At 38.6% G+C, this 25777-nt stretch overlaps 1 protein-coding gene across 1 annotated transcript; it reads left to right on the top strand.

The window, feature by feature from the left end:
* The first annotated feature begins 202 nt into the window (after positions 1–202).
* On the top strand, positions 203–22604 carry GBP6 (guanylate binding protein family member 6). The gene is made up of 11 exons (XM_079944033.1): positions 203–325; positions 9376–9592; positions 10393–10520; positions 12773–12882; positions 13085–13281; positions 14636–14881; positions 15624–15904; positions 16633–16845; positions 17771–17873; positions 18210–18403; positions 19350–22604. Exons 2-11 carry the CDS (start codon positions 9403–9405, stop codon positions 19575–19577), a joined length of 1890 nt encoding a protein of 629 aa, XP_079800159.1. The 5' UTR covers positions 203–325; positions 9376–9402; the 3' UTR covers positions 19578–22604.
* Positions 22605–25777: the final 3173 nt, after the last annotated feature.

The raw sequence follows: 25777 nt of genomic DNA, 5'->3' as shown, positions 1-25777 counted from the left end.
AAGTCTTCAATGTGGGGAGGCCCAAAGAAAGCTGGTGGAATGTGTTAGGATGTGACTGTTGGGTGACTGGATTTTTCTAACTTCCTCTCACCTTGCACCCCACCCGCATATTTGTGCTGTAGTCACTAAATCGGGCATGACTCTGCTGTCTCAAAAACAGCGTGAATTACTTTCAATTTCAGTTTTATCCCGTTACTCTACTGGAAGGGGAGACTGGCTTGCTCAGTCTGTTTTAGCTTTGATAAAGGAGGGACAGAAAGGTGCAAGGAGCAAGTGAGCAACGGGTGAGAGGCAACTGGAACTGTTCTTGGTGTGTGTGGAGCAGGTATGTCTATCTCTTTTATGTGCAACCCCAAATTGATTTCTGATTCAAAGTGACAATTGAGAGAGGGCAGGTTGCCTATTGTCTGGGGTGCAGAGGTCTATGGCTGGCTTCAGTTTGGAGGACGCTCAGCTTCTCTGGATCAGTAAGGTCTGCAAAGTGACGGGCACACTCTGTCTCCCTGGATGTGCTGCTCCTCGAAAGAGTCCTCATGGGAGTTTGCCTGTCTTGCTTTATCCAGCTCTGTGGCTGGCATTAGAATTCAGAGAATAAGACAGTCTGTGCGGGGCTTCCCTGGTGGCGCAGTGGTTGAGAGTCCGCCTGCCGATGCAGGGGAAACGGGTTCGTGCCCTGGTCCGAGAAGATCCCACATGCCGCGGAGGGGCTGGGCCCGTAAGCCATGGCGGCTGAGCCTGCGCGTCCAGAGCCTGTGTGCTCCGCAATGGGAGAGGCCACGACAGTGAGAGCCTCGCGTACAGCAAAAAAAAAAAAAAAAAAAAGACAGTCTCTGCCAAGGAGGTTATAGGCAATTATCATCTGAAGAGATTGTTTCTTTTAATCTTTCTATCAGTCATACTTAAGAAAGCTTCGTAGTGAGAGCTCTGAAAATATCTATGTAGAGATAAATTTAGTTCCCACATAGCTGATTTTTTATTAGTTAAAAATTAAAAATCTCTTCAAAACTCTCTCTTTTTCCTTCTCTCTCTCTGGCTCCCCCTCCTCTCTCTCTTCCCTCTCTCTTCTCCCCCACGCCCTTGTGTTTGTTGGTTTGTTTTTCATAGTTACATTGGAGTCTTTTGTAGCATTTAAAAAATCTATACAATTTGGGTTTAACAACCCCTCTGGATGATTCTTCTGTAGATCAAATTTTGAAAACCACTCCTGAGCAGGGCTGAACAGTTGTACTTTGTTAATTGAAGTTAAAAATTCTGTAGCCTCTTCACAGCTAAGAAATCACAGATCTGTTTTTTTTTTGTTTTTTGTTTTTTTGGAGCAAAGAGAACAAAGAAGCAGTTTATTGAGGCAAAGGCAAAAGGAAACACTCAGAGGAGAGTGTGGGGCACCCCTGCAGGGTTTTTTGATTTCCCCTTTTATCTTATTTTTAGCCCTTTGAACTGGTGGGGTCTTTTTTTTTTAACGGTTTTATTGGAGTATAATTGCTTTACAGTGGTGTGTTAGTTTCTGCTTTATAACAAAGTGAATCAGTTATACATACACATATTATCCCCATATCTCCTCCCTTTTGCGTCTGCCTCCCTCCCACCCTCCCTATCCCACCCTTCTAGCTGGTCACAAAGCACCGAGCTGATTTCCCTGTGCTATGCGACTGCTTCCCACTAGCTATCTATTTCACATTTGGTAGTGTATATATGTCCATATATACACTACCACTCTCTCACTTTGTCCCAGCTTACCCTTCCCCCTCCCTGTGTCCTCAAGTCCATTCTCTAGTAGGTCTGCGTCTTTATTCCCATCTTGCCCCTAGGTTCTTCATGACCATTTTTTTTTTTTTAAGATTCCATATATAAAGTTGTTTGCAGTTATTCCTCTCACATCTTCCTACAGCTTCCTTTAGTCTTCACTCTAAAGAGGGGACTGGACAACTGCAGAAATTATAATGTAGCTGCTAGAGGCCCATGTTTTCCTTTGTATTCTTTACTCCCCACACTGAAGAATTAGACAAAAGGAGATGGTGCAGAAGCAGTGTTTGAATTTGCTTGCTGCTTTGCTCTGATAAAAAATTTCTATTTGTAGGCCTTGTTTCTTAGTAACCTCGAGTTCACAGACTGTGTTCAAACGCACCCAATGGACCAACTTGTTCAGTGCAATTATTACGGATAAATCTCCATCTAATTCAACAAACATGTACTGAAATCCTATTTTGTGTCGCATGCTATGCTCAGATATAAGCTTATAGTATTTAATTTCATTATCAAAACATTCTCCAGGCGGGACCTATAATTTTTCTCACATTACCCCTATAATTATCTTTCTTTTTAAATTTAATTTTATTTATTTATTTTTATACAGCAGGTTCTTATTAGTTATCTATTCTATACATATTAGTGTATATATGTCAATCCCAGTCTCCCAGTTCATCCCACCACCACCACCACCCCCAATCTTTAAAATTGTCTAGGTGAGACTCCTTGTTTAAGGCCACATGAGTAGTAACTGATAGAGCTGTTTTCTCCGTTTTTTTTTTTTTTGATAATATTAGATGTATCTTGAATACTTGACCTATAAATATAAAACTGAATATTTGAGATATTTGAATATTATATCATGTTTATATATTCTGATAATGAAACATGCATAGATATTATAGGAAACTTTTAACATAATAGCAATCAAAAATATGCTAGGAGACCCATGGTATAATTGTGCTTTTAATACTTAATTTTTCAAATCAAACTTTGCCTTGGAAAACAATGACAAGGAAATCCCATATCCTTTTCACCTAGCTTTACCCAGTGGTGATCTCTTGCTAGATTTGCTTTCTCTCTCTAAATACATGTATATCTCTCTCAATGTAATATAAAATGATATTTGCATTTTTATTCTTATTCTCATTTCTGGGACTAAGTTGCAAAAAAACCTGACCCTTCTCAGCTAAGTACTTCAGCCTGAATCCCTTAAGATACAAGACATTCTCCTGTCTCCTGCCTTCTCTTTTTGAAAGGGAGGCTGCATCCTTTTTATTGACCTCATTCCCACACAGCTGCTGCTTCTTCTACTTAACACTCTTCTATACCTGCAGGTAAAAGATAAGCACGTAGGATCACACTAAAATGTTAGCACATTTTGGTGTATGATGGTCACTTGAAAGCTACCACTGGCTATTGATAAAGGAACTTATAGGATAACCAATGTCTTTGCAGAAGATTATTCTGCCAATTAATTGGTTGCAGTAGCATGGCACAGAAAAATAGATTGTCTGCTTTTTTTTTAAACTTTTTATTGTGAAAAAATATATTTAACATAAAATTTACCATTTTAACCATTTTACTTAGTTCAGGGGTACTAAGTACATTCACATAGTTATGCAACTATCCCCACTATCCATCTCCAGATATTTTCACCATCCCAAATGGGAACTCAGTACCCTTTAAATAAACAAAAACTCCTCATTCCCTCTCCCTGCAGCCCGTGCTAGACACTATTCTACTTACTGTCTATTCATTTGACTATTTTAGGTAGCTCATATAAGAGGAATCATATTATATTTTTCCTTTTGTGTCTGGCTTATTTCAGTTAGAATAATGTCTCCAAAGTTCATCAATGTAACATATTAGAATTTCATTCTTTTTATAGCTGAATAATATTCCATTGTATGACTTGCCACATTTTGTTTATCCATTCATCCCTTGATGGACATTTGCGCTGTTTCACCTCTTGGCTAATTTAGATACTGCTGCTGTGAACATTGGTGTACAAATATCTGTTCAAGTCCCTGCTATTAATACGTTTGTGTATATACCCTGAAGTGGAATTGCTGGATCAAATAGTAGTTCTATGTTGAATTTTTTGGTGAACCACCATAGTGTTTTCCACAGTGGTTGCATCATTTTACATTCCCACCAGCAATGCACAAGGGTTCCAATTTTTCTACATCCTGGCCAGCACTTGTTTGCCTTTTTTTTTTGGTAATAGCCACCGTAATTGGTGTGAGGTGGTATCTCATTGTGCTTTTGATTCATATTCCCCTAATGATTAGTGATGTTAGGCATCCTTTGATGTGTCTATTGGCTATTTGTGTATCTTTGGAGAAATGTCTGTTCAGGTCCTTTGCCTATTTATGAATCACATTTTTTTTGCTGTTTTTTTTTTTTAATTTGTAAATTTTTATTCTGTAGGAGTTGTTCCACTTGTAGATGTGGTGTACCTGTGGGGAGGAAGGTGATCTCTGCGTCTTACTCTTCCGCCATCGTCCAAGAAGTATCCCACTTTGATATCTGTTTTTAGTAATATGACTTCTCTTTTTTTCTTAGTCAGTCTAGCTCAAGGTTTGTCAATTTTGCTGATCTTTTTGAAGAACCAATGCTTGCTTTTTAAAATTTTGTCTATTGCTTTGCTGTTGTTTATTTCTGCTTAATCTTTATTATTTCCTTCATTCTGCTAGCCCTGAACCTTGTTTCTTTCTCTAGTTACTTAAGGAGTAAACTTAGGTTGTTGACTTGAGGTTTTTTCTTTTTTATTGCCATCATTTACAGTTATAACTTTCCGTCTTAGTATTGCTTTTGCTACATATTATAAGTTTTGTTATGTTGTGCTTTCATTCTCATTTGTCTCTAAATATTAACGAATATTTCTTGGAATTTCTTCTTTGACCCGTTGGTTAAGAGTGTGTTGTTTATTTTCCACATGCTTGTGAGGTTTCCAGTTTTACTCTAGCTATTAGTTTCTAGTTTTATTCCACTGTGATCAGAAAAGATACTTTGTATGATTTCAGACTTTTTAAAATTTAAGGTTTGTTTTGTGGCCCAAAATATTGTCTATCCTTGGAAGTATTCCATGCACACCTGGGAAAATGTGTATTCTCCTGTTGTTGAATAGGAGTGTGCCATATATGTCTGTTAGGTCCAACTAATCTGTAGTGTTGTTCAAGTCCTCTATTTTGTTATTGATCTTCTGTCTGGTTTTTCTACCCATTATTGAAAGTAGGGTTTTAAAGTCTCCTGTTATTCTTGAGTGCTCTGTTGCTCAATTCTGTCAATGCTTGCTTCATATATTTTGGAGCTCTGATGTTTGAGGCATATATATTTAGAATTGTTTTATATTCCAGTGACTTGACTCTTTTACCTATTCATAATGTCCTTCTCTGTCTCTTTTAATAATGTTTGAAGTACATTCATTCTCTCTTGCCTCATGTAGGTATAACCACCCCAGCTCTCTTTTCACTGCGATTTGCATAGAATGCAAATTCTAATATGCATATGCTGTTCCATTGAGCTACATGTTGTTTTTTGGTGCCAGTACCATGTCATTTTGATTACTGTAGCTTTATCATGTAGTCTGATGGCTGAGAGGGTTATACCTTCAACTCTACTCTTTTTTCTCAGGATTGCTTTGGCAATTCAGGATCTTTCATGGTTCCATATAAATTTTCAGATTGTTTGCTCTAGTTCTGTGAAAATGCTTTGATAGAGATTACATTAAATTTGTAGATTGCTTTGGTAGTATGGCCATTTTAATAACATTAATTCTTCCAATCCAAGAGCACTGGATGTCTTTCCATTTCTTTGAATCATCTTCATTTCCTACATCAATATTTTATAGTTTTCGGAGTATAGTCTTCAACTCCTTTGTTAAGTTTATTCCTAGATATTTTATTTTATTTTTGATGTGATTTTAAATGAGATATCTTTATTTTCTCATACTAATATTTCTTTATTAGTGTATAGAAATGCAAGAGATTTCTGTATATTAATCTTGTATCCTGAAACCTTGCTGAATTCATTTATTAGTTCTAATAGTTTTTGGGTGGAGACTCTAGGGTTCTCTATATAGAGAGTATCATGTCATCTGCAAATAGTAACAATTTTACCTCTTCCTTTCCAATTTGGATACATTTTATTTCTTTTTCTTGTCTGAATGCTGTGGCTAGGACTTCCAATACTATGTTGAAGAGAAGTGATGAGAGTAGGCATCCTTGTCTTGTTCCTGAATTTAGTGGAAGGCTCTCAAGTTTTCACTGTTAAGTATTATATTGGCTATGGGTTTCTCATAAATGGACTTTATTATGTTGAGATATGCTTCCTCTATACCCACTTTGACAAGAGTTTTTATCATGAATGGATATTGAATTTTGTCAAATGCTTTTTCTGCATCTAGTGAATTGATCATGTGATTTTTGTCTTTCCTTTTGTTAATGTGGTGTAACACATTGATTTGCCTGTATTGAACCATACTTGTGACACTGGAATGAATCCAACTTGATCATGGTGTATGATTCTTTTTATGTATTGTTGATTTCAGTTTGTTAATATTTTGTTGAGGATTTTTGCATATATATTCATCAAAGATATTGGCCTGTAATTTTCTTTATTTGTGGTGCCTTTGTCTGGTTTTGGTATCAGGGAAATGGTGGCCTCATAGAATGAATTTGGGAGTATTCCCTCTTCAATTTTTGGAATTGTTAGAGAAGGATAGTTATAAGTTCTTCTTTATATGTTTGGTAGCATTCCCCAGTGATGCCATCCAGTCCTGGATTTTTGTTTTATGGTAGATTTTTTGTTTGTTTGCTTGTTTTTACAGATTCTATTTCACTTCTAGTGATCGGTCTGTTCAAATTGTCTGTTTTTTCTTGATTCAGACTTGGCAGTCTCTATGTCTCTAGAAGTTTGTCAGTTTCTTCCAGGTTGTTCAATTTGCTGGCATATAACTATTCATAGTATCCATTTATGTTATTTTGTATTTCTTAGGTTGCAGTTGTTATTTCTCCTCTTTCATTTCTTTTTTGTTTATTTCGGTCCTCTCTTTTTTTCTTGGTGAGCCTGGCTAGAGGTTTGTCAATTTTGTTTATCCTTTCAAAAAGCCAGCTCTTGGTTTTGTTGATCTGTTCTATTGTTTTTTGATCTCTATTTTATTTATTTCCTCTCTGATCTTTATTATTTCCTTCCCTCTGCTGACTTTGGGCTTTGTTTGTTCTTCTCTTTCGAATTCTTTTGGGTGGTGGGTTGTGATGAGTTGCTTCTTTCTTGTTGATTTCAAGATTCTCTCTTTGTCTTTTGACAGTTTTATTATAATACGTTTCAGCATGGGTCTCTAATTATTTATCCTATTTGAGTTGTTGAACTTCTTGCATTTGTAGATTCATGTTTTTTCATCACATTGGGAATTTTTAGTGATTATTTCCTCAAAGAATCTCTCTGCCCTGCCTCTCCACTTATGCTTCAGTGACTTCCGTAATGCATGTATCTGTCTACTTGACAATATCCCATAAATCTCTTAGGCTATATTACTTTAAAAAATTCTTTCTTCCTTCTGCTCCTGAGACTTTATAACTTCAGATATCTTAGCTTTAAGTTTGCTGATTCTTTCTTTTGACTGCATAAGTCTAATCCCATCTAGAAAATTTCTAAATTCAGTTATTGTATTTTCCGGTTTCAGAATTTCTACTGGGTTCCTTTTTATTATTTTTATCACTTTGTTGATTTTAAAATTTTGTTCACATATTGTTTTTCTTTTCTTTCTTTTTTTTTTAGAAATGTGTGGATGGGATGGAGTTACAGCTTATTTATTTATTTAATGTTTGGCTGTCTCAGGTTTTAGTTGCAGCATGTGGGATCTTTCGTTGTGGCATGCAGGCTTCTCTCTAGTTGTAGTGCATGGGCTCCATAGCACATGGGCTCAGTAGTTGCACCATGCAGGCTCTCTAGTTGTGGTGTGCAGGCTCCAGAACGCGTGGGCTCTGTAGTTGAGGCATGCGGGCTCTTTAGTTGAGCCGCACGGGCTCAGTAGTTGAGGCACATGGGCTTAGTTGCCCTGCAGCATGTGAGATCTTAGTTCCCCAACCAGGGATCGAACCTGTGTCCCCTACATTGGAAGGCAAATTCTTCACCACTGGGCCATTAGGGAAGTCCCCACATATTGTTTTTCTGGTATTCTTTAGTTCTTTGTGTTTTCATTTAGCTTTCTGAGCATATTTAAGAAAGTTATTTCAAAGTTTTTGCCTAGAACACTTAGTGCATGTATTTCTTCAGGGGTGTTTCATACTACTTTATTTTCTTCCTTTGAAAGGGCCACATTTTCTTTGTATGCCTTGAATGGGCATACATTTCTTTGTATGCCTTGTGATTTTTGTTTTGTTGTTGCTTTTGTTGAAAATTGGGCATTTATAAAAGCAGCTAACTTTCCCATTCTTTGCATACTGGCTTTGTGCCAAGGAATTCTTTCACTAAACTGGCCCTTGGTTTTGAGGCTTGGGATTAAGCTAAAGAGAAACCATAAAGTCTTTTTAGGCTTTTCTGAGCATGCATCTTCCCTGAACCTGTGTGTGCCTTTTCAGTTTTCCCCTGTATATGCTGCTTTTAAATATCTTAATTTCCCAAAGTTTCTCTCCTTGGGTCTTTTGATCATCTATTGTTTGTCTCCACCCTGAAAAGGAAAAATTCAATTTCTCCTCTCAACTCTCTATTCTCCATACTTCACTTCTGGTCACCACATATCTGGGCATTTTTTTCACACTAAGCATTTCTGACACTAATTTCCAAGAGTTAGTCCATACCCCACAGGTTAAGGGCTCAGTCCCACAAGACTGCCCCCCAGTTCAAATGCCAATTGCAAGTCTAGGTTGTCACCTGGACTTCTAACTGGCTATACATTGGAGGTTCCCACCATCTCCTCTTCAGTTTCAATAATTTGCTAGGATGGTTTACAGAAATCAGGAAAAACAGTTTACTTACTAGATTACTGGTTTATTAAAAAAGGATACAACCCAGGAACAGCAAGATAGAAGAAATGCATAGAGAAAGGTAAGAAAGGGTTGTGGAGCTTCCATGTCCCCTCTAGACATGCCATCCTTTGACCACCTCCATGGTCATCAAGTCAGAATCTCTCTGAACCCTTTTAATTAGGGTTTTTCAGTTTTTTAAATGAAGTCTTCATTAAATAGGGATGGTTGATTAAACAATTAGTCATTGATGATTACACAACTTTCAGCTGTTCTCTGATCCCCAGAGGTTGGGGGATGAAGCTGAATGTTCCATGTCTCTAATAGCATGGTTGGTTCTTTTAAGTATGCGTTTAGGTGGGTATGTACTTTATGTATCATAGGGCTTGGTATATTCTAGGCCTTCAGTGTGTAGTAACAATAACTTGAATTTTATTATTATTATTGAAGTAAAACTATAGAGAGTGATAATAGCCTGTGTTTCACTACAAACCTCATCAGAGATTTGAGGGAATGATGGAGGGAAGCCTCTGTAGTCTGCTAATTCTAGGTTAGCTTTCGTCTCATGGAAAGTACAGAATTCTTACCAAGTCCAACGTTGACAAGTGCTTGTATGACTCTGAGTTAGGGAATGACTTTATAATCTTATTTCTACTAGGAATCACTTCTAGGTTAGCAGGTTGCCATGGCATCTGGACCCAACATGATGGACCCCATTTGTCTGGTGGAAAATGACAATGACCTGCTGTCAGTGAACCAGGAAGCTCTACAGATTCTTGAGAAGATTTCACAGCCATTGGTGGTGGTGGCCATTGTAGGACTGTATCGTACAGGCAAATCCTACTTGATGAACCGTCTTAAAGGACAGAACAATGGTGAGTGTTATACTTGGTCAGGATCCATTTGTTTGACTCTAGCTGATATCTCAGCCTCTTAATTTTCTTCCCTGGTCATGTGAAGGGAGAACCAAATTCCTCTCAATAAGCCACCGTTTCACTTCTAATTCTCACCACTAACTCACTACCTTATTGTGATCTGTTATCATATTTTTTGTTTTATTCCTATAAAGCAATATTTCTCCTATGTATGCAAAAAATCCTACCTTCCTCTACCTGCTTAAGTACTGGGCTCTTGCAATTGTGTCTTCTCTCTCTCTCAAAACACATTTTGCTTTTCTATGGGATATTCTCATCAACATATAAAGATGTTTCATTATGTATTATCTTAAAAACCCTTCCTGGACTTCATATCCTATTGTGGCTAATACCTCTTACCCTTTTCAAAAATTATTTTGTCTGGCAAAAAGTATAATCTCAATTTCTTTTTTCCACTTTTTTACCTGCCCATATTTTACTGCAATCCACTTCTCTCTGTCTCTGAACCTCACCATTCCTTCAAAATACTCTTCTTATGGTTACCTGAGACCTCTGTTTTGTCTGATTCATGGATACCTCTTTGTCTCCTTGTTGATCCCTTGCTTGGCGTCATTCTCACAATTAATATCCCCTCCTCCTTGAAATAGGTGACAGACAAAGTAGGACGTTCTTGAGGAAATAGAGAAAGCACCATGTTGTATGCTGGGGTACTTAAACTCCAGTAAGTCTGACTTTGTAGCCCCTGGGCTGCTTAGATTATCTGCTGTAACTGAATGTTGCTTTCTCCCCTCCCCTTGCAGGTTTCCCTCTGGGCTCTACAGTGCAGTCTAAAACAAAGGGCATCTGGATGTGGTGTGTGCCTCACCCTTCCAAGTCAGACCATACCCTGGTCCTTCTGGACACAGAGGGCCTGGGCGATGTGGAAAAGGTAAGGCAGAAAATCACAGATAAATCCTTTTTATTCTGGATTTTCTCCTTATTGCTTGATGATCATAGACATTTAACTGCTGTTGTCTATTTGTAAAGTCTAGAAATCACCTATAGTAAAGGAGGCAGACTATGGTTTGTTTGAATCTCACTTCTAGGTAAGGTATCATGGTATGTTAGATAAAATCTTTTATTTCTTGGCACTGTGTGGATGACTTGATTACATTTAATAAATAATTGTTGAACAACTGAATTCTAGACCTTTGGACTTAGTACTGTAGATATCACTGACCAAAATAAAGGTCCTGTCCTCAAAGAGTCTTTAGTCCAGTTGACAAGGCCGCACATATGCAGTCGGCTTTAATAAAGTATGATTGGTAAAGAAGCAGGTTGGAGAGAGGAAGAAGTGCTGCGTTGCAATCTCCAACTTCTGTCAATTCCATGTGAGCTCTAGATTGAAAGGTCCTTTTGAGTTATCCTGAGCTGGGACAAGGGTGCTGATAAATTATTGGAAGCCTGCTCTGGAAGCCTTTCTAATTAAGAGGCCTGACACCTGAAGACTGTCTTTCACCAGCACTCCCAACAGCTGGGGGACTAAGTCCTTCAGTCTTGAAACGTGATCCAGGCAGCACCTCACAGTTTCCATAATTGACAGTTAAGTGTAAGGATGCCTTGGTAAGAAAGTGGAGAAACATCAACCTGGGAGTGAGGAAAGTTTTCTGATTCACCTTCTTAGCTACCAGATGAAGAATGTATTTGAGGGTTAGAGTTAAGAGATGGGTTTATATTTTCTATGATGAAGTTCATCAACTACTCACAGAGCATTGTAGAATGCTGTAAGATACCTCTGAATGTGCTGTTTCTATAAAGGCATGTGTTTGTCCTACAAGAAACATTTTAAGATGGATTTTTGGTATTTTAGCTTTCTACTAATGGATGAAATAAATTACTTTTTTTCCACTTACTTTGAGACTTATTTGGAAATAGTATCTAAATTTCTATAGCTTTCTATTTCTTCCCAAAGGAGAATTAGAAATTCTGTATTTATTTAAAATCATATATCAAGCAATGATATAGTCTTGTTGTTGAAATAATTTATTGTTTGTCATAAATACCACTTCTTCTTATCCTAATTGATTATTTTTAAAAATTGCATTTTGGGGAAATAAAGTGATGAATAGATTATTTCCCCCCCAAACTCCAATATAGACTGTTCTTGACATGAATCACAGTTTTTGCATTTGTTCTAGGGAATAGCTTCACAACCGTTATAGTAGAAATGATCTCTGGATTTATGCTATTACTTAGACAGTGCTATGATTTATACAAACAAATTAGCCTGGCCTTTAAGGTCCTTCATCAGGCTGCACTAGAGCTCAAATGTACTTCTCCACTCAACCTCTGCTCCAGTCAAATGAAATGACTCTATTTTCATTACAAGACCCCTGTATTCTCCCATGTTTAATTTTGCTTCTGTGAGTGTTTCTATCTATGGGACCACCTTCATTTCTTCAATTCCACATTCAACCAATCCTTTAATACTCAGTTCAAGACTTTGAGGAGGCTTTCATATCATAGATTCTTTCTCCAGCTTTCATAGCTCTATTCTTCCTTGACAAATTTTAATTTAATATTATAGCTATAAGTTCAACTGCTTATATACACTACTAAGATGTAAGCTTTTTATAGGTATTGTCATCTTTGTTACATTTATTGTTATGGATGTTTGTCACTGCTTTGAAATAGGCATCTTGAAAGGAATAATTGTCATTTTTAACATGGCTTTTTGAAATCTAAGAAACAGTAGGGAGCATTCAGTAACTACTTGCAGATATTTACTGATTGGATATAATTTAAATACCCAGTTATGCCAACTGTGGAATATTTTATATGGGCTATGATTAATAAATATTTGTAGAATAAATAAGTGCTAACAGTCATCATTGAATACATAATTACACACCAAGTACTGTACTCGATTTTATGTATATGTTATTTTACTTCATCCAATTGAGGGGAAAAAAAGCACTATGAAGATAAGAAGGATTTTATATATGAAAAAATTGGAAACATAAAAATGTCTTTGTAATTGTCAAAGCTGTTATCTGTATTTATGTTTCTCTTCAAACAATTTCTTTGCATGGTGAGTATGTCAGCTGAAATAATAAATGAAAATATGATAGAATAAGTGTATGAATGAATTTCTAATTTAGGAGTAAACTCCTAAGTCTTGTGTTCAAATGTGCTTTCTAGGGTGACCCTAAGAATGACTCGTGGATCTTTGCCCTGACTGTGCTTCTATGTAGCAGCTTTGTCTACAACAGCATGAACACCATCAACCACCAGGCCTTGGAACAACTGCAGTATCCTTCCAGGAACTGAACCACCAAGTTTCATTGAGTTTTTGGGAATGGAGATAGAGTCAGTTTCTCCTTCCCTGTTATTTAGCTGCCTTTAGTGGAGTGGAGGGGACTCACGGCAAAAGAGAGTGATTATAATACTTTTTAATTAGGGAAATGTGGGAATTGTGTGTAGGGGTTTTCTTTTCCTTGACCAAGTTCCTAGTTATGTGACAGAGCTCACAGAACTCATCAGGGCCAAGTCCTCTTCAAGATCTGGTGTACTAGAAGATTCCAGAGAGTTTGTGAGTTTCTTTCCAGACTTTATCTGGACTGTACGGGATTTCACCCTGGAACTGATGTTAAACGGTCACCCTATCACAGAAGATGAGTACCTGGAGAATGCCTTGAAGCTGATTCCAGGTATCAGAGCATGGTCTGGACAGTGGATGGTCCAATAGAGGGTGGGATCTACTACACACCGTCCACCATCTCTGGGGCTGCATTTGTATTTGAGACTCGATCAAAGTCTGTAGAAACTGTGGCTGGAAAGCGGATTGCAAAGCTCTAGGGACTAGAGTCTAAGTTCTCTTAAGAAAAGTAAAGTGTAAGGTAAAGTGAAATTATTCAAAACCAATTTGTTTTTCATACCATTTTTAACTTAGCATCCAGATTACAATGGGTGCTAATTCTTCTAAAGACCAGACACTTGAGTTCCCTATTTTGGCTTCTGCTTTTTTTGTTGAGGAAAAAAACTGACAAGATACTTGTTAGACATGAAATTAAAATGAAAAGTCAATCTAATGGAAAAAAAAGTGCATTTCACATAGCTAGGTATTATTTTTCTCAAAGAGGGAACTTTCTAATCCTGTATAGTATATCATCTACAAAATGACTTCATGTTCTAAGTAATCCTGAAGAAGTGTGTATCTTTTCAATCTATGCCTTTTCAATATTTGCAATAATTTTTAGAACATTCATTTTACATTCCATATCACAGCTTTCTCCTAATTCCCATATATTTACCCATGCTTTAATTACAAATTAATAAATTATTTTAATGGGTTACATTTACCGTGGGTATATCTGACGAAATCTTGAAAGATATAACAATTCTGATTTATTCCTTTTTGTTTTCATTTTTCTATTTATGCTTTCTTTAAATATTTATTGAGAAATTGGCTAGGGGGGAGAAGACAACTGTCAGATCAAACATAATCCTTTATGTCAAAGAGGTTATTGATTAGTGGTGACATCTTAAAATTACATTTTAGGTACATTTACCCTTCAATGTTTTTTACTAAAAATTAGCTAACTCTGTACCAATTATTTTTTAGCATCAAAATCATTTCACCTAAATAATCTGGTGTCATTCCTAATATTCCTGATATTGTTCAGTATCCCTTTTTTGTGGCTCTTCTTTTTAGTCCCACAGCTCAATTCCTACATGAGATTAAGTAGAGCAAAAAGTTACACTTGACCTTTCATTCTTTTAGCCATTAGTTCAGTAAACATTTAATAGACAACTACTCTACCATGTGCAGGTCTGGGGATACCAGCCATAGGTTTCTTTTACTGGATCAGAAGTCTCCCCAAATTTCTCTCCAGAATTACATCATTGGTATAAGTTTGATATGCATAGAAGTACTGAATGTCTATGTTAAAGGAGTTATAAACATAGAAGACAGCAAAGATACACAAATCCCTGTCATAAAAACCATTAGCTCCCTTGTCCCAAGACTCTTCCCAGTCTAATCTCTGTTTTTCTCTCCCTCAGGCAAGAATCCCAAAGCCCAAACATCAAATCTACCCAGAGAGTGTATCAGGCATTTCTTTCCAACACGGAAATGTTTTGTCTTTGACCGGCCAACAAATGACAAAGAACTTCTAGGTGATATTGAGAATGTGTCTGAAGACCAACTGGATCCTAAATTCCTGGAACAAACAAAGAATTTCTGTTCTTACATCTTCACCAATGCAAAAACCAAGACCCTCAGAGAGGGAATCACAGTCACTGGGAACCGTGAGACTCTTTTTCCCATTTCCGTGGGACCACTGAATATTTTATATATGTGTTTTTCAGTAGTTTTGTGTGATTCCGTATAGAATTTAGGTTTTACAGACATTCATACTCCATGAAGAAATGTGTATATTTTATACTTATCTTACTTTCGGAGATTTAAAAATCTCTCCCCCAAATTGCAAGTTTTGTCACTGAAATCTGTGGCTTCCACTGATCTGAAAAATTCCTACACTAAGAAAAAAATTCACTATCTGGGTATAAAAACAAAATTCCATTTTCTCAGGGGAAGTCTTGTATAGTAAGTGTTCTTCACAAGGAGAATACAAAAAATATTTTGGGAGTTTACAGTGGTCCAAAAATAAATATTAGCCCATAAATCACTGAAAAATCCATTCAAAGCCCCAGAATTGGGAATAAATATAATCTGATATAATCTGATATACCCTGTCTCATCTAATACCTCTGTAATCTATCTTGCTTTCAATATTTCAGATATCCCCTAGTATTTTACATACAGGTAAATTTTTAATTTTTTTCAGCCCTGTGGGCTGGAAAACCATAAAAATGAAGAGTCAGTAGGGAAATGAAGGTAGGGATAGTAGAAGGGGGAAGTGGTATGGGTGTGTGTGTGTGTGTGTGTGTGTGTGTGTGTGTGTGAGACCTTAGAAATGTAGCCTCAGAATCCTGGTGCCTATTGACTGATAACTTAATATTTATCCCTTAAATGTCCTGGCTTATTCAGGTCTGAGGACTCTGGTTGTGACCTATGTGGATACCATCAATACTGGAGCTGTACCTTGTTTGGAGAACGCAGTGACAACTCTGGCCCAGCTGGAGAACTCAGCGGCCGTGCAGAAGGCAGCCGACCACTACAGTGAGCAGATGGCCCAGCAACTGAGGCTCCCCACGGACACGCTCCAGGAGCTTCTGGAGGTGCACGCAGCCTGTGAGAGGGAAGCCATTGCAATCTTCATGGAGTGCTCCTTCAAGGATGAAAATCAGGAATTCCAGAAGAATCTTGTGGTAATTTCTCTTAGTATTTACTATTTGTCCCCTTCTCTTGAAGAAGGGGAGAGTATGACAGAATGAAGAGGCATCTGTCAAAAGCCTAGCAGAGCCTTTATTGAACCCATGGCTCATCCCTCTCTCAAGGATAAAGTAGTCTGTGTTCCCATCAGGGATATAGGGCTTCAAAGGACTACATTTCCTTCTTTTTTCTGCCAAGCCTCAGGCAGTTTATCTGGAAATGTCTCTCAACTCTGATGTAAAATCAGTATAGATATCTTCATAAAGTAAATACTTCTGTGGATTCCAAGGCTGTCCAGAGCATCCAAAAGTCATTCTGAAGCTGGTTTCTCTTCCTGTGAACACATTCCCATGACCAGCACCCAAAATTTCTCTTATCAGCCCTTCATTCCAGGCCATTTTCAACTTAGGTTGCTCCTTGTATCATTGAATATAGAATCACTGAATGTTGCAGCTGCAAGGAACCACAGAGATTAGATAATGTGCCTCCAACATTTCAGATGAAGAGCCTGAAGGGAGGCTTAGAAACTTTCCTGTGGTCTTACAGAGAGTTTTCAAGATTGTGAGTAGATCAGATCTTGTGATTGCTGTTTTATTCCCTGTACTCCAACAGAATGCTTTTCTCCTGAGGACCACAGTCACACCAGTCCTTCTACCAGATTCCTTGAAAATGTATCTCCTCTGTTCCTTGCTTCTGGTGACATCTCTCTACATTTCCCTCGCAGGAAATCATAAAGGATAAGAAGGAGGGTTTCTTGCTGCAGAATGAACAGGCATCTGTCAAATACTGCCAGGCTAAACTTCAGGAGCTTTCCAAGGCCCTAATGGAAAATATTTCAGCAGGCACTTTTTCTGTTCCTGGAGGTCATGAACTCTACAGGAAAGCAAAGGGAATGGTTGAAAGCGAGTATTGCCAAGTGCCCAGGAAAGGAGTGAAGGTGAGGAATAAGGGGAGCATGGGAGTCTACAGAATAGAGTCAAGGGGGGTTCCTGAAAATCTGAGAGCACAGCACCAGGTGTGGGTAATGAGAGAGCATGGGCATATCATGACAGTTTTAGCTCTTGTGGTCCATACAATGTTCTTTATTCCTGAGGAGAAATGTCCATTCCCCCAAATGACTATGGATTTCTAAAGTTCACGAGACAGAACAGAAATTGTTCATTTCTTCATCCAACAACATGCTTTTTGATGTGCCAAGTGCAGACGATCTACAAATCAGAGTCTTTGTACTCAAGGCTGATCACAAGAGAGGAAGTCCAATACACAGACAATTGCATACAAAGTTATAACTCTTGTGAACCTGTGAAAATGGGCTACAAAGGTGATAGTAACAAATGTAATAATAAAAAAGTAATAATGATAGTAAGAATGCAGCTGACATATTTTGAACTGTTATTGCCTAGAGCCATAATGCTAAGCTCTTTCGCTAGACTCTTTAATCCTTCAAATAACATTAAGAAGCATCTACGCTTATTGTCAACATTTTAAAGATCTGAACGGAGAAGCTTAGCAAGTTAAACTAACTTGCCTAAAGTTACAGACAGCAAGTAGCAGAGGAAAACAGCAGCACATTTTAGAGGCAGTATTTCACATTGGGAAGAGCAATATAGGAAAGCACCAGACATCCTGGGTTTGTAGAACTGAACATAGTTCTGACTGGCTGGAATCTGGAGTGGGTAGAAGGAAGTACCATGGGGCTAGATACTGGAGGAAGACAGGTCACTGTAAGGAGCTTAGGCTTGTTGTAGTGAACCACTGTAGAATTTTAAACATGAAGCAAAAATTACATGGACATACTTGTTTTTGCAGCACTAATCTCCTCAATGGAATTTTAAGTTCTGTGCTCCTTCTTGGTTCCTCAGGCAAACGAAGTCCTCCAGAACTTTCTGCTGTCACAGGTGACAATAGAGAAATCCATCCTGCAGGCAGATAAAGCCCTCAGTGATGGGGAGAAGGCTGTAGCAGGTACGGAGTAGGGCTCTGGCAGTCCCGCAGTTCCCTCTGACAGGTGTGAGAGCAAAACCTTCCTGATAAGGAAGAAGGAGCCTCTTCTCCATCTGTGGGATAGCTCTGCTACATCCAAAAACAGCAAGGGGAGTTGTGGTTGGACATGGTTAGATGTCAGCCAGACAGAGCCTCTCCCATCACATTCTGAAATGTGCTCTTGGTGGTGTGGACACGGGGGGCGGATTTCAGAGATTTTCTACCTCCCTTTCCAATTTTATTTGGTCTCTGAGGTCAGGAGGGTAGAGATCAGTCCTTACCTTATTTTCATCCCTCTCTAAAACCTTCTTGGGGCAGAGGAGCAGGCCAGGAGGGAGACAGCTGAGAGGGAACAGGAGCTGCTGAAACAGAAACTGCAGGAGCTGGAGCAGCAGACGGCAGCACGACAGAGGAGTCTCCAGGAAAACATAGCCCAGCTGACAGAGAAGCTGGCGAGGAGAAGAGAAAAGCAACTGAGAGAGCAGAATATGATGTTGGAGCATAAGCTGAAGGTAGGTCAGGCTGTGGCCTTAGTAGTGCTTGACGGTCATTACCCTTGTACATCAGGAAGGGGTGGGCGAAGGTTACAGCAAGACTAGGGAGGGAAGCACCGCTGCCATTTACTGCTTGTGATATATTAAAACCCTGAAGCCTTTGAATCCTTCCAAAAAGCCTTTGAGTTCTACTGTATAAGTAGACTCTGGAGAGTTCAGCATGATTATGGCCCCTCCAGTCCCCTGGAGAATATAAATAGTGTTTGGATATCCATTTTGAGAATTTTAAAATGATCTCATGAGGCTTCATTAAACAGATATTCCAACCACATATATTTGATATGAGCAGCAACTGGCTTGCTTTACCAGGATCATTGCCGATTACCAGGAACCTTGCTACCACCCAGAGACCCTGAGGTAGATCTATGCTGTCATAAAACTATTGGAAATGTCCAGACTTAAAAACATAGAGAGGCAACGGCTTCTAAACTTGCTGCCTTGTCTCCAGGTGTGGATAGATACCCAAGCTATCATGTGACATAGAGGGAATTTTCTCACTGTCCATCTGGATGTGTTTATAACAGACTTCTATGATTTGGGTGACTGCATCATCTTGAGTGGGACTGAGAATCAGTGCAATCAGACCAAGGTTACCTCTCGCCTCTCATTTTTTGGCTGGAACGTATATTTGTCCTCATGTCAGGCTTAGCTTTTTGGCAAAACCCAATGGTATGTGAATATTAGTAAGGCTGTAAACTATACTTTCTCTTAGTGTTTAGGTCCAAACCAGTAGATATTCTGTGTTACAAAATTCTCCTTTCATGACTGAGTAAGAAAGAACAATTTTAGCAGTGAAACAAAGATAATTTGCAAAGTTTTAAAGTTTGACAAAATGTAATCCTTGAAAAAAAATGGGGATTTAAAAAGTATTACTTCCCTTCTCTCACTTTTTTTTTTTTTTTAGGTCCAGGAAGCTCTGCTTAAAGAAGGATTTAGAAAGAAATCTGAGGAGATGAATGCAGAGATAAATCATTTGAAAAATATGATTGATAATACTAAAGATGATGATACTCCCTGGCTGGCAGTAGCCTTGGACAAATTTGGCAAAGAGATCTCTTCACTATTGTGCACTCCAGGCAAACTTCTTGGTCATATTGTGAGTGGTGTGAGCTCCCTATTTAAAACGAAGTAGCTCTTCTTTTAAAGAAATTATAGATACACAATATATGTACATGCTCTGGCCTATGTTTGGTGTGAATGCTTTTCACTTGCATTCAGCAAATCTTTAAATATAAAAAGTGGTTACTAGAAAATATCAATGCCTGGCCCACATTAGATAGAATAAATGCACTTTGATATAGCATGTTCACTTTTAGGAAATATATGTGTGCCAAATCATATATATGTATATATACATACATACATACAAGAGGCCCGTTGAGGCATCCCTTTTAATGGCAAAAGATTGGAAACTACTTAAATGTCCATCTATATAAACTGGTAATATACATTTTCCATGTACATATACTGGAATACTATGTAGCCAGTAAAAAAATTGATAGTGGAGGTTTATATGTATAAATATAGAACAACCTTGAAGATATAGAGTGAAAAAAATGAGGTACAAAACAGTTTGTATAATCTGTTCACCATAAAAAATGCAATTCTTATGTGCACTCATATATATGTACACATAGAACGCCTCTGGAAGATTCATTAGAAAGTGGTATCATTGGTTCCTTCTGGGGAGAACAGCTTGGCATTCGTGATGGAAGGGGCACACACTTTTCATTATATCCTCTATCTTCTCAATTTTGTAAAGAAAGCTTGTATTATCATTTCTCAAATGACAAAGAAAACATAAAGTATAATACTAAAAATGATAATAAATGGAATGTGAAATTGACTATTAGATGATGAAATTGCTCATTGCTTCTAGAAATGACATCAGTCTGTTCAAAGAGTTGGATCAGAATACTAGAAAGCATAAAATTTGCATCCTAATCTTGTTTTCACTTTGGCTGTGTTTTTAATCCCTTATATTTCTTCAAAAAGAAGGTATAAACTTTCCTGTTACCCCTTGAAATCTCAGCTAGAGGAGACTTCACTTCCTCTCTTTGAGTTACACTTCTAAGGTATTGGAAGAAAATTACTAAACGTTAAGAATATGCACTGGTGAGAGGAATCCCATCATTCTTGAATGTTCATTGATTGACTCTCTGCTGCAGGCAAGGGCCAAAGATGTGATGTATCATTGAAGAACTGGATGCCCTGATAGTACTGGGGATTATAGACCCTGACGCATGGAGGCCACCTGTTAGCATTTAAACATCAGAAGCCCAAGTACATACCATAGTGATGAGAATCATGGTTTGTCTTAGCTGAGGCTGCTATAACAAAATTACCGTAGACTGGGTGGCTAAGACAAGAACGTTTATTTTTCCCCGTTTCTGGAAGCTGTAAGTCCAAAAGCACGTGCCAGCACTGTTGTGTTGTTGGTAAGGGTCCTCTGGCAGCTTTACAGATGGCAACTTTCTTTCTGTGTCCTCACATTTTTGGAAAAGGGAGGAGGCGGATAGAGAACCTAATGATTCTTTGTTATAAGGGCACTAATCAGATTCATGAAGTCCCCATACTCATTACCTAATTTCCTCCCCAAAGGCCCACTTCCAAGTACATTGGAACATTGGAAGTTAGGGTTTCCTCAAATGAGTTTTGGAGAACACAAGCACTCAGTCTATAATGTGGTTGGAGTGGCAGCCAGCCAGACCCGAGCAGAGAAAACTCTGAATATGGCAAATAGAACAGGGTGTCTGTAGAGTCAAAAGGGAGGGGAGGAAACAATCAAATGGAGACAAGGATGTTTACCAAGAGGCTGAGAGGTAGCCTCGATAAAAAAGACACCGTCCATAGTCTTGATCTAAACCAATTTCAGATCATGAACCTATCACCTGGAGGAGAGGGCAGGATCCCAAGAGAAAGGACTCTGCAACTCTAGAACAAGGTTAAATGATAATGATTTCCCCAGTCCCCCTCCTAGGGGACCTCTGGAAATTCACGTGGTACCTGTGTTCTGGGAAATGGGAATGGCCAAACGTTTCGGTGACTCTTGGAATCAGGATCTGAGTTTGCAGTGATACTCAGATCCTGAAAAGACTCCACAGTCTCCCTGTTAAAGTAGAGGCACACAGGATCCTGGTAATAAATGCAGGCTTGGCTCAGGTGCCATGCAACTAATTTGGTCTCGTATTTGTTTTCAAATAAAAGTAAAGTTCATCTGAGGACAGAAACCGTTACATATTTTTCTGTACATCTTCATAGAGTATGTTTAGGCACAGAGTGTACTACATAAGAATCTGCTGGAAAAACAAAAGACTGACACATGTGTGACTTATCATGCCAGATTTCTAGGAACACTCTAAGCGTCTTTGGTAATAGTTCGGATTTTACACACTAGATTAAGGTCTCTAAGGTGACCCTTTAAACCTTTAAGGTCTTAAAGGCTAGCAAAGCAAAAGAAACTTTTCTGGTGTAGTTTTCTCAGTGACTTCGTGTATGCCTCTCCCGTTATGGAGCACAGGCTCCAGACGCGCAGGCTCAGCGGCCATGGCTCACGGGCCCAGCCGCTCCGCGGCATGTGGGATCCTCCTGGACCGGGGCACGAACCCGTGTCCCCTGCATCGGCAGGCAGACTCTCAACCACTGCGCCACCAGGGAAGCCCCTTCATTGGAGCTTTAAATGACTCTATCCAGTTGTGGCTTCAAGTGTTCAGAAGGAAGAATGGCTTTGACTTTTAAGGAAGAAACCATATATTAATGAATAGGTGGCCAATAAATGGTAGGCTTTAATGAAAAAGCAAACTGTTCTATAGAAATATTGTGTATCTGTTCTCATTGAGAGCTTGAATTAAGCAGATGTTCTAATCCCTTAGACTAGAGACACCCCGAATTGAAGAACAAAAGGAAGTCTTGACTTTTTTAGATTTGACATATAAGGGACATCATACAGTACTTGTCTTTCTCTGTCTGACTTATCTCACTTAGCATAATGGGCTCAAGGTCCATCCATGTTGTCGCAATGGCAGTACATCCTCCTTCCCTGTGGCTGAATAATTTTCCATTGTGTACATGTACCACTTCTTTTTTATCCATTCATCTGTTGATTAGTGTTTAGGTTGTTTTCATATCTCGGCTATTGTGAATAACAGTGCAATAAACATGAGAGTACAGATATCTCTTTGAAACACTGTTTTTATTTCCTTTCAATAAAAAATAATAAAAACAACTTGTATTGATCACTTAAAAAGAGAAAAAGGCTTTCAAAAGTAGTTAACAATTTATTCACACATCTAGTACTCATTAAGGAATACTTAGTTCCAATTATTTACACTGTTTACTAAATTCTCATGCCCTACCTGCCATTGTTCTGGATTATGTGAAGAGAGCAAAGTAAAGATCTTGTTCTCATGCAGGTTACCCCCTATAGGGAAGTTATATAATATTATGGCAATATTCAGGCAGTAATAAATGTTGCAAATATATATATATCTTGCCTGGATAGTGATTAAAACTCAGAGTAGAAACCAAATAGTCCTTCCTTCTTTAAGTTTGGTTTCAATCTACTCCATCTTGCCTGGGAATATAATTGTGCGTTATTGAATCCTAAGGACCAAATATGATAACGTTAAAGCATAGTAAAACCCAGATGCGTGGTGATTGAAAGAATAAATAAATAGATGAATGTTTGGATGAATAAGCGAGTGTAATATTTATCATTTCAAGGGGTAATAAATATCCCTACCATTACCCATAGTCAAAATAGTAAAGGTGTTTGCTGAGAATATTGTGTTTTTCCACCTGATGGAAACAAAATACAGAAAAGATCTCAAATCTAAGACCCTTGGATTGATGCCAGCATCTTGATAGCTGGACTGGAGGAAGCCGAAAACTGAGCAAACTCTCTCACAGAGCAGAGGTTGAGTTTATAGCTCTGAACCCGAACTCCAGGGTCCCAGAGTGAGGCTAGGACAAGAGGTTTCTGACCTTAGGCAAATACTCAATGTGATTTTCCATCTAAGGTCTGAGTGATGGAACCTTTTAACTAGCTAAAATGAGTTTTTTCCAGCCCTTTTTATTTTATTTTATTTTTGCGGTACACGGGCCTCTCACTGTTGTAGCCTCTCCCCTTGCGGAGCACAGGCTCCGGATGCGCAGGCTCAGCGGCCATGGCTCACGGGCCCAGCCCCTCTGCGGCATGTGGGATTTTCCCGGACCGGGGCTCGAACCCGCGTTCCCTGCATTGGCAGGCGGACTCTCAACCACTGCGCCACCAGGGAAGCCCCTCCAGCCCTTTTTAAAATAGAAAGATCCCTTTGTCTCTCTAATAGTAGTGTCTGGAGTGCTTATCATTGCTGGTCTTTGCCTGTTTGCTCTGAGATCTGTTCTGCTCCTTTCCTGTTGCTCTCCGTTGCTGTGGAAATTAAATCTCAGCACCACACATATTCCTCCTTTCCCTTGCTGGGTTCAGCCAAGATATGAGGCCTTGGATGAAAACTGTGAGTGGGGAGGAAGGGACAATTTGGGGTCTCTGTTTCCTGTGTTCCTCAGGTAGTATCTGGGAAGAGGTACATCTCCTCTGTGGCTCCAACTGCCCTAGCAGAGGCCCTGTGACGCATCACTTTCTGCTGTGAGGCCCAAGCCTCTGGGCTTCAGTATCAGCACCTTGTCCCTTGTCTCTCCAGCCTTAGACTGTTGCTTCTTCCTGCAGTTACTTAGCCCTGGGGTTACGTCACAGGCCCCTGTCTTTGATCTCTATTCCTCTATCACCTGTACAAATGTATTATGTGTAAACAAACTAAAGTGGTTTCTGTGCTGTACCATGACTGATATATCAACTCTGGACTCTGTACCCCTTTCCGTGGAAGTGTGGCTTCCTTACTCAGTATTGTTATTTGAATGGAAGCCTTTTACTTCATCAATATCATCTTATTCCCTGACCACTGTTTTTGTGCTCACTTGTCCCAGGTTGCACTGAATATGGTGTCCACTCTTGGCCCAGTTGATTGGTCTAGGGAACAGGCCCAGATCAAACATGAATTAATGAATTCCTCCCCTGATATATTTGGAGTAGGAGAGGTCCCAATCTCTCTCTGTCCCTGTTGACTGTACATTAATATATAAAATGCAGAGACTATCAAGTTCTATTTTCCTTCCACCTAAAATATTAATTTTTTTTCATTGTGGTGAAATAGACACAACATAACATTTACTCTTTTATCTATTTTAAGCGTATAATTCAGTGGAATTGAATATCTTCACATAGTTGTTACAATCATCACCACTATCTGTCTCCAGCCCTTTTCATCATCCTAAATTGAAACTCCGTATCTAATAAACAATAAGTCCCCATTTCCCTCCCACCTATTTCCCAGGAATCATTAGTAAACTTTCTATTTCTATGCATTTAACTACTCTGGATACCTCATATAAATGGTATCATACGGTATTTGTCTTTGGGCTTACTTCACTTAGCATAATCTCCTCAGGTTTATTTATGTTGTAACATGTGTCAGAATTTCCTTCCTCTTTAAGGCTGAATATTATTCCATGGAAAATGGATACTGAATTTTATTTTTAATTTTTTAAAAAACTTTATTTTATACAACTTTTAATGTTACACTTCATTTACAGTTATTCCCTGTGTTGTACAGTACACCTTTGTAGCTTATCTTACACCCAATAGTTTGTACCTCCTCTGCCCCCACACTTCTGTTGCCCCTCCCGCCTCCCACTGGTAACCACTAGTTTGTTCTCTATATCTGTGAGTCTGCTTCTTTTTTGTTATATTCACTAGCTTGTTGTATTCTTTTTAATTCCACATATAAGTGACATCATGCAGTATTTGTCTTTCTCTGTGTGACTTATTTAACTCAGCAGAACGCCATCCAAGTCCATCCATATTGATGCAAATGGCCAGATATCATTCTTTTTTATGGCTGAAGAGTATTCCATAGTGTATATATACCACATCTTCTTTATCCATTCATCTGAATACTTAGGTTGCTTCCATACCTTGGCAATTGTAAATAACACTGCTATGAACGTTGGGGCGCATGTATCTTTTTGAAATAGTGTTTTGGTTTTTTTTTTTTTCCGGCTACAGTCCCAAGAGTGGAATTGCTGGGTCATATGGTAGTTCTATGTTTAGATTTTTGAGAAACCTCCATACTGTTTTCTCTGTGGTTGCACAGATTTACATTCCCACCAAGAGTGTACCAAGGGTTCCCTTTTCTCCACGTCATCTCCAACATTTGTTACTTGTGTCTTTTTTGATGATAGCCATTCTGACCAGTGTGAGGTGATAATATATTCCATTTTATTTACCCATTCATA

Source organism: Stenella coeruleoalba (assembly GCF_951394435.1).
Source record: "Stenella coeruleoalba genome assembly, chromosome: 1".
In the NCBI taxonomy this organism is placed as follows: Eukaryota; Metazoa; Chordata; class Mammalia; order Artiodactyla; family Delphinidae; genus Stenella; species Stenella coeruleoalba.
The sequence above is the reverse complement of the archived record's forward strand: the minus strand, read 5'-3'. Positions and strand labels throughout refer to the sequence as shown.

Bases quoted from the DNA above. Each gene is read 5' to 3' on its own strand.
- GBP6 (XM_079944033.1), top strand. From the start codon at position 9,403: ATGGCATCTGGACCCAACATGATGGACCCCATTTGTCTGGTGGAAAAT. The intron at 14,882-15,623 runs GTGAGACTCTTT...TGGCTTATTCAG, and splicing joins AATCACAGTCACTGGGAACC to GTCTGAGGACTCTGGTTGTG. The intron at 18,404-19,349 runs GTAGGTCAGGCT...TTTTTTTTTTAG, and splicing joins TGTTGGAGCATAAGCTGAAG to GTCCAGGAAGCTCTGCTTAA.